Here is a 9,603-nt window from a genome sequence, read left to right as displayed (position 1 = left end):
TTTATTTTTTTTTGTGTCTGTCATCACCGTTTAGGACAGTAAAAGTGCTTGGATTTTCTTCAACAGTATCTTTTCTGATAGGAAAGTGAATCTAGTTGGTACTTTGAGGGGGTCAAAAGTAAAAATTTCCCAGTGGTTTTCAAAAGCGCAGTGAAAAACAATAGGAAAATTAAGGAAAAACGGGAATTTTTCCGCAAAATCTGTTTTCGAGAAAATTGATTTTTGTTTTTGGTGCAACTCTTAAATAAATGACCGTAGGTACATTAAATTTTGACTGAATGTTTATATTAGCATTTTCTATACACCATAACATTTTCCAAATATTTTGACTTATTTTGAGCTCTTTACGGACATTTTCAGTTTCCATTTTTTTTAGTTTTTGCTATAAATATCAATAAAATTGTATTTGTTCGTTAAAAAAGCTTGAAAATTTAATGCAAGGCTTCTGATATATTGTTACAATAGCAGTTGAAAAATATTTAAAAAAACATAGGCACAATTTGTTTTTATAAGCATTTGAAGTTCAAATTTTGACAAAATTTATCAAATTTAAAATTGAATAATTATTTTGTAGATAAAAAATCATAAAATGTTCAACTTTTATATCTAAGAATTGAAAATTTAAAACAAGATTCCACGTAAGTAGTTGATTCTGTTCCCAACAAATCTAAAATATACATAATCACAGTTTCTTTTTATACTCATTTTAAGTTCAAATTTGGACGAAATTACATATTAAAAAACCTAGAATAACTATTTTAGTTATTTTGTTGTTATTATATAGTATTATTCTTGGGTACTTGAAACTCCTTAAGTATACTATTATATATCTATGATAGTGTCACGGTTTGTTGTACCTAATGGATATTGTGATATGATTAATTTGGAACTTATTATAGGTACCGATTTTAGGTCAATTTTTTTTTTAATACCATAAATATTGTATATAATAATATGTCTCATACCTAGACTGACATACCGTCTCCGCTCAGAATCGTTTTTCTTATACAATGATATTATATCATTGAATTAAAATTTTATACCATCCATTATACAGTGACACACTTGTAACTTACTGTACAGCAGAGCGACATCCTCTTACCCACCTTTTTTTTATTGTACTTATAAAACTGTTATAGTATTACTAAAAATTTTAATAAATAAAAGCAATTGGAAAAGATCTTAATACTTGTAATTTACAAGTTAGTTAGATACTACAAAGTAAGTTGTATCGCTCTATTGCACATGCGCATAAAAATAGTTATTATTTTGAAAGTGTCTCAAATATCTATGTTGGAACTGCCTTCTATCTTATTTTTCAACTGAAATATTAATTGGTACCTAAACCTTACTGTAAACATATAGGTAGGTATACATTATGTAAGTATACTTATTATTATTTTAAAATTTATAAATATAAATACCCCTAATTATCACCCCTAATTATTTAGGTAATATTTAGGTGATACATAAATAAATGGATCTATTGGAATTTATTAATAATTTGTTCTTCAGTCAGTTGATTGCAAGTTGCTATTATTATATCTTTTAAATTTCGAAGATTTATAGGAGGGTCAGCATACATTAAACTATTAATGAATTCCAATAAATCCATTACATGTATAACATAATAAATAACATATTTATTTATGTATCACATAAATATCACCTAAACAATAAGAGGTGAAAATGTTAAGCTTAAACAATCTTAGAATAATTATTTTCATTACAGTAAATTTGCAGTATTATTCTTGATTGGCTGTAACTTGGTCAATTTTGGACTTAGAAAGTTGGTTAAACCACCAAAATCCATTAAAAAATTAGGCAAAAAATAATTAGTGGTTAAAATAAGTGGTTGCCATTTAAGAAAAAAAGTTGTACTGCGCATGCTCAAGTCTAATTAAGTTAAAAAATTCAGAGGCTATAAAAAGGTGTATTTTTATGTCATAACAACCAACATGAAATCAGAATTCAAATTGCAGGGCTCTACGCAAAGATATTGAGTGTTCTCAATTAGCGTTTACACACTGTATATTTAATTCCATAAAAGCTGATATCTGCAGTATAGAAGTATTTTCAGTTAAAAGATTTCCTAATATTTATAATCAATAAGTTAACTTTTATCATGGTTTTTTTATTTTATAATAATATGTTTTAGTTTCAATTGGATCAGCTGGATAATGGCATACGACATTATTGTAGTTGGCTCTTCTATTGTAATGGTTTCGTTTATAATATGCAACATGTATATTAATGGACTGTCGTATGAGGGCATTGGTAAAGCTTTCAATTTATTTTTTATTTTATTTTTTATTTTATTTTTATTTTCTGTTTTAATTTCAAATACTAGACGCTAAATCAATAGTTATACCAACTGTACAAATTTGTTGAGAAAATCTTAACTATTCTAGATAATCATTCAAATTTTAATTACAGCGAATTTCGTGCATTGTATAATTGTGCAATTTAGAATTTTAGAGCTCAAATGATTTACTAGTTCTAAATTTAAAGAAATAATAAAATATTTTTCCTTTTTGTAAAAAAAAATATTTTAATAACTCTATATACAATCAGTTGAGATCTTATTTAAATTAATTATTTCAATGCAATAATATTTATCATTGTGCTCACGAATTAATAATTTATATAACCATACACACTATTATTATTAATTATAAATCTATTTACATTTTTAGAAAATTTAATAACTACAGATTATATAATTACATATAATAATAAAAAAAAATATTATAATTTAATAAAAATATAGTTTTTAGAAATAAGTATTACCAGTATAGGTACTTTTAAATATTAGGTTATTCGGTTTACAGGTGATTTAGTATTTTATGGAGGTACACTAATCAATTACATGGTTTTTATCCATTTGGCAAGGGAATGGCCAAAAGTTATGGAAAAATGGGAACTAATGGAACGTGAGATGAAACAGTATGGATACCCACCCAACATGGCATTTAAGATTAAAATGTTAACATGTATCATCGTGTTATTTTCAATAAGTACGTAGAATATAAGAAGAAAAAAAAATGATGTATTTATGAAAGCTCAGAGCAAAGATAAAACATGCACATAATTACCGCAATTCAATGTTGAAATTAATTTATATTGTTGTACGACAAATTATTAATAATAATAACTGTATTACATTTATATTATGTTTTATTTCTACAGTTGAACACTTGGCTTCTATTTTAACGGGAGTATTGAAAGCTATACATTGCTCAAAGGATGGACTAGATATTTTTCGACTTTACTTTATGACATGGCTTAAATCAGTCTTTACGATTATAGACTACTCGTTCGTAGTAGCTATAATTTTGAAGTTTTTTGATTGTTTGTATTCTTTTGCTTGGAATTTTATGGATTTATTTATAATCATACTAGCCTGTGTTTTGACGGAAAAATTCAAGCAGTTTAACCAAAAATTTGACAGCGTCAGAGGAAAAGTTAGTTATAACTATTACACCTAAATAATAACAAAAAAATTGTATTATAACTGTTTGATATTTTAATAACTCTTAATGATATTTTAATCATAAGTATATTAGGTACATTTATAAAATCTAGTATTATCATAATCAGTTATATCAGTAACATATTACTGAAATTTAATTTATTGTTGGATGATTATAAAAATCTAACTAGGTTAGATTAGATAGTAGACAATGTTGCGCACTGATAACTTTAAAATTGTCTAGATAGGATAACAGATATTGCGTTGAAAATTTATTTAGATAATATAACAGATAATTATACAGTTTATATGTTTTTTAAGACTATAATTAATTAAACTATAATGTATACACATTACACATATAAATAATTTTTTAGTTACTATAATTTATTATTTTATATAAAAATGCAATTTAGTTTAATTTAATATATTAGGATAAAATAATTAAAGAACGTTTAACACATATTAATATATTGGACATTTAAAATTATCTGGACACTTAATTTTATTGTTTAATTAAATTATGACTCTTTTTGACAAAAATAGATTTGTTGGAAAAAACATAATAATCAATGCAGATAAATAAATATAAACGAAATTGATAGTTAATTTTGTTTGGTTTTAAACATACCAACATAAAAAATTATTACGCAGTTCGGATGATGTCTAGTGAACGAATTATGGCATATTATGACGAGTTATTTTAAATTTCAAATAAGTAGAAAACATTTTTGAAAAACAGAAAAAATCAAGTGAAATGAATAAAAATATTATCTAATTAACTGCAGATAATCAGATAATGGTTTTATTTATTTAGATAAGATAAAAAGATGAATATTTTTATCTAGATAATGCACAACACTGGTCGTAGGTGGTAGGTAAGTAGATCAATTCAATTTTGCATAAAAACTATAATGTTGTGAATTGTTCGTTAAACTAAAGATAAACAATACATATTTACAACAATCCTATATGTTCATTAATTTGTACTTAAGTCTACTACTACATATACACGTAACACATTTTCACCCATAAATAAATAAATACTCACGCAATAAATTTTAGGTGCTTCCAAGTATGTATTGGCGGAAGTCTAGAGAAACGTATAATATTTTAGCGTCGTTAACTGAAGACTTAGATGAATTTCTATCTCCAGTGATATTATTATCATTTGGTCATAATTTGTACTTTATTTGCTTACAACTTCTTAACAGCTTGAAGTATTTGAAAAATATATTTTTGTACGTTTCATTAAGGCTAATAAGTAATAAGTAATAAAAATATTTTTAGACCTATGCACAGCTCTTGGGAGGTTCTATGTTTCGTAATTTTATTTACATACCTAGTTGGAAGAACATGCGTAGTGTCTTTGTATGTCGCATCCATTAATGATCAAAGCAAAAAACCAAAAGCTGTCTTGTTTTCTGTGCCAGCGGAGTGTTATGGAGTCGAGGTGAATTTAAATTTAATTTGAAAATTGAATGCTTATCTATCATTCAAATAAAATACCAAATACGTTTCTTTTTTTAATTACAGATAAAAAGATTTTTAATGCAAGTGACGTCTGATGAATTATCATTTACGGGATGTAATTTTTTTACCGTCACTAGGACGTTTATGCTAACGGTTGGTTAGAAAATTATTTTTATCCTTTGGAATGCTTTTTTTATTTACGTTATAAGTGCTAATGTTTCATTTCATCATGGTTATTTAGGTTGCCGGAACTATAGTCACGTACGAGATCGTATTAATACAATTGAACAATGTGGCTAGCGGAGTACCTGACCAAAATAATACTATTAATAATTATTGTTCAAAGCTATCATGATTCATAGATTGGCTGGAAAATGGAACGAAGTTATTCGCCTCCTTAGTGATTAAGGAATATTATGCATAGTTAGAACTTAACCATTGAATAGTCTATGATTAAATTTATAATATGCATGTAAACATCGGTTATACTCCTTTAGTTTCATAACAAAACAATTCATGTGTACTTTGCAACATAAATAACTAATCACTAAAATTCAACGACGGTCGCAAGTTAAAAAAATTCATCTTTGTAAGTAGGCTATTCGTAATCTGGAAATACAAATAAACCATGGCAGAAAGGAGCATTACGAATTTAGACATTTTAATAATGGAACATTCTTCAAACGAATGGATGCGTCATAAATACTGTATTAATTTTTTTTTTTCAGTATAGGATATATTTTTCAAGAAAAACATTGTTGATTATACTGAAGTGAATATTAATGAATTATGTGGTTATGATTATTACTGTGTAAGTGAACAATAACTTGAAATGTTTTACCTACATAATTATTATTTTATAGTATCTCAAATTAGGTGTTTATTTTTAGCGAAATCTGTAAAAAATGTCTATTATATTATGCTGTAAACTAAATAGTATGGCACATTGATTTAAATATACAAAAATTGAGACATTAATTGCATTTTTCTATAAAAAAAAAAAATAGATAAGCGATTGTTCCGGATTTTTCTGCTACGTTACTTTTGTCAATCCATTACACGATTTCGTTTTACGAGTGCTGCAGAGAATCATGCTTAAGGAGTTTTTTTTTTGTAAGGAGTTATATTTAGGCATTCATATGACTGTACATTTGGACTAACTCGATGTGTGAGTAGTAAGTTAACATTAGTGCGTGTGCTTCCGAGAATCGCTGTCACGCTGTGTCGGGTAACCGGCGCCGGATGTAACTCTTGCACGCGCACGGACACGTCAATATAATGTGAAAATGAAATATGTTCCTGTTTGCATAACTATAAAAACTACTAAAAGTGGTAGTAGATTAAACATACTTCTTAAGCTACGATTGTAATTTCCAAAAAAAATGGTATGAATTTATAAGTTTCTGCAGGTTTCTGTAAAATGATTTTTAAAATATTTTTATTTTTTTTTAAAACAATATTGATTTATAAATATTAATAAAATACAATAGGTACAAGGTAAGTCATAATTAATCTTATTTGCCATAAAAATACCATACAATTGCCAACCGAATTTGAAGCTTCAATTCATGGTGCAATGGGAGTTCGCTATCTAGGACTATATTATATTAACGAATAACGGGGGTGGAGCGGTCACAACCATTATGAGTGGCGTATTTAGGCTGGGACCACCGGGGCCCCCAAGTTAAGTCCAAGTTGGGGGGGGGGGAGGAGCTACATGACCTGTACCATTACATAAAAAAAATATTCAATATTTTTTTTTATTAAATAATATTTAGGTACATTGAAAATAATTTGATTATGAAAAAGACGAAAAAAATTGTACAGTGACGGCGTATAATCATACGTCATTAGTTTTTCAAATGGGTAGCTTGGTGGCTAAATAAATTATATAATATCATGGCTTGTCGCTTAATATATTATTTGCTCAATGGTATTAGATAAAATTGAATGCTCTTCGCGGTAATAATAGCAACACCCCGACGACTACGAACTGCTCTCTGCAGTACGAAATACGAATTGCAGCATTCTTAGTATTTTATAATCTATGTTTACAATCGAGTTATATTTAGTATTACTACTTGCCGAAAATTGTGACCATAATTGAGTATATTGTTGTTTCTTTGCGTTTCTTTGAGATGTATGCACTGCTTTTGTTTTATACTTGACGTTACCTATAACTGTTGCGGCGTCAGAGCGATCGTTATTCTCAAAACTAAAAATAATAAAAATTATTTACGAAGTACGATGTCAGAGGAACGGCTGAGTTGTTTGTCAATTATTTCCATCGAAAATAAGTGGGCACAGCAATTAAATTTGGATGAAGTCATTGACAAGTTTGCACAAGTGAAGGCTAGGAAAGTTAATGTCATTGTTTTTATACATTTTTAAGTAGTAAAATAATATAGGTACCTTTACGGCTTTAAATGCATTTTTTTTTTGCCTCATAGAATCACTGTTTAATTTTTACATTAAAGAGGGCCTCCAACTTTTATAGGCTCTAGGGCCACCAAGTTTCATGCTACGCCATTGGCCATTATCATAGTAGTGTTGTCACTTCTGACAACATAAATATGCTTATTCGCATATTGATTATTTATGAAATATATTATTTTAACACAAAACTAAGAATGCATATTTAAAAAAAAAGCATAATTATCATAGTAATTAATTAATAATAAGTCATATATTCAATAGGCGAATATATATTTCATTCAGAAACAATATAATTTTTGTGTATTATTCATCAATCCATTATCATACAATAATTTTTAAAACGCATTAACTGATCGCCTAACCTGAAATTTTATTGCGCATGTGCGTGGTAATCACGATTAAAGATATAATGGTTGCCTAACGACACGGACTAAGATTGTAATATATTATATTTCTACCTATATTATTAATAAATACATAAAGTGATTTGGAACCAATAACGATCATACATTGATATGAAAATTTAAAACACAATTTAAAAATAAATCATTTACTTAACTTACATCATTATAAACTCGGACCACCCAGAAACAATGCTATTGCAACATACCGCAGCACATCAAAAGATAACACCCAAAAGCAATAATCACACACGGAAGCAGATAAACAGAACGCAATATCGAATGCACGGGCGCCAACGAATTAATGACTTCTACATAGGGGACCACACAATACTATCAGGCTAAGAAAATTATTAAGACCGTAGAAAAAAAACAACAATTGTGGTACCGGGCATCCGCCGAAACACCGAATGATGGAATCATCAGCCGTATATTCAATAACAAAGTAATAAAAACTAATTACACTATAAACACCATCTCACCGCCAATATCAAAGGAATGATACGAGCATACACAAGATGATGCAATCGTATATAACAACAAGACAATTAAGACAACACATACATTCGAATCTAAATATCTAGCCAGCACTCGGCATTTAATACAAAACGCAATAAAATTAATACACGGATGCCAACTGTAGAAAGAAGAAAGTAAGCACACGAACCAAGTGCAAAGAATCAAGAATGTCAAATTACGAACTTAATGACTTATAACTGCTTCATGTACTATATGCACTGCATACAGAAACACGAACCTTACATCAAGCACCATTCAAGCGAGGCCATATCGACTAATCAATCGTCGAAAGTAATCCCTCATCAAATGGCAAACCGTCAAGAATAAAAGTTATACAGCTATCAGAACAAGAGACAGGCACAATCAAGCACAATGATGTGTGCTTACCTCAACAATAACGTGCGGAAATAGTCAACACGCAAGTTTCATTACAATCACAAAAAGCATACGGATGCCTGAACCACAGCGCCAAACAGCCAGCGCACTGATTACTGCGCAGCGATGACTTAAGAGGGGATAAGACCGGCTGTATAAAACGACGTAGCGCGCTACACGCCACCGCCAGTGTACACGAAATCATCATTAGAAACGGACGATACGCAAGGACTTACGCATTTCAATATCGAAGACACAAAATTTAACTCTGATTTTCTAATTACGTAAACTTCTATCATAACTTTACTAAACGCTCAAAAGGCCAAACTTAATCATTACATTAACTTTTCAAAACATCACGTATGATCTTATTGGTTTCAAATTCATGATTTATGGTAATTTAAACAAAACAATCTATATTTTTATTTACATATTACCTTTACCAAATCTTTTATGATATATACAACACCTGTTCATTTACATCCTCAAAAGGTAAAACATCAACATTCCATATATCCTGTGTGTTCAATTTATAATATAGTTAGAATACAATACCAATAGAATAAAAAGACATTCGCTAGTGTTCGAGAGGACATCTATTTGGACGGGTTCTTTGAAGTATTGTCGTTCTAAATATATTATAAGGAGAAACACATATTCAATAATAATCTTGAGTATTGAATTTATAGTGTGATCGGAACACCTTACCAATAGAATAAAAAGACATTCGATAGTGTTCGAAAGGACATCTATTTGGACGGGTTCTTTGAAGTATTGTGTTCTAATCATAGTATAACACTCATATACTCAGCAAATATCCTAACACCACATCCACGATTATTAAACATCGAGTACGTGTTCTCATAAATAGACTGTGAGGCATTATATATATCAAATAAGAAAACAAATACTTACAAATAAACATCG

The 9,603-nt window shown here is 28.6% G+C and overlaps 1 protein-coding gene and 1 long non-coding RNA gene across 3 annotated transcripts in view; both read left to right on the top strand.

Moving 5' to 3' along the window:
- Positions 1–4,743: 4,743 nt before the first annotated feature.
- Positions 4,744–6,409, top strand: LOC100570505 (gustatory receptor for sugar taste 64e-like). The gene is made up of 3 exons (XM_029488731.1): positions 4,744–4,925; positions 5,009–5,098; positions 5,187–6,409. The coding sequence occupies exons 1-3, from the start codon at positions 4,767–4,769 to the stop codon at positions 5,298–5,300; spliced, it is 363 nt and encodes a 120-aa protein (XP_029344591.1). The 5' UTR covers positions 4,744–4,766; the 3' UTR covers positions 5,301–6,409.
- Positions 6,410–7,668: 1,259 nt separating this feature from the next.
- LOC107884710 overlaps positions 7,669–9,603 on the top strand; it is a 5,295-nt gene continuing 3,360 nt past the window's right edge. For both annotated transcript variants that reach the window (XR_001680091.2, XR_003839258.1), the window contains exon 1: positions 7,669–9,071. This is a non-coding gene — a long non-coding RNA (uncharacterized LOC107884710). The remainder of the gene's footprint in view (positions 9,072–9,603) is intronic.

This window comes from Acyrthosiphon pisum, chromosome A1 (assembly GCF_005508785.2).
Source record: "Acyrthosiphon pisum isolate AL4f chromosome A1, pea_aphid_22Mar2018_4r6ur, whole genome shotgun sequence".
Classification (NCBI taxonomy): Eukaryota; Metazoa; Arthropoda; class Insecta; order Hemiptera; family Aphididae; genus Acyrthosiphon; species Acyrthosiphon pisum.
This window is presented reverse-complemented; position numbering and strand designations above follow the sequence as displayed.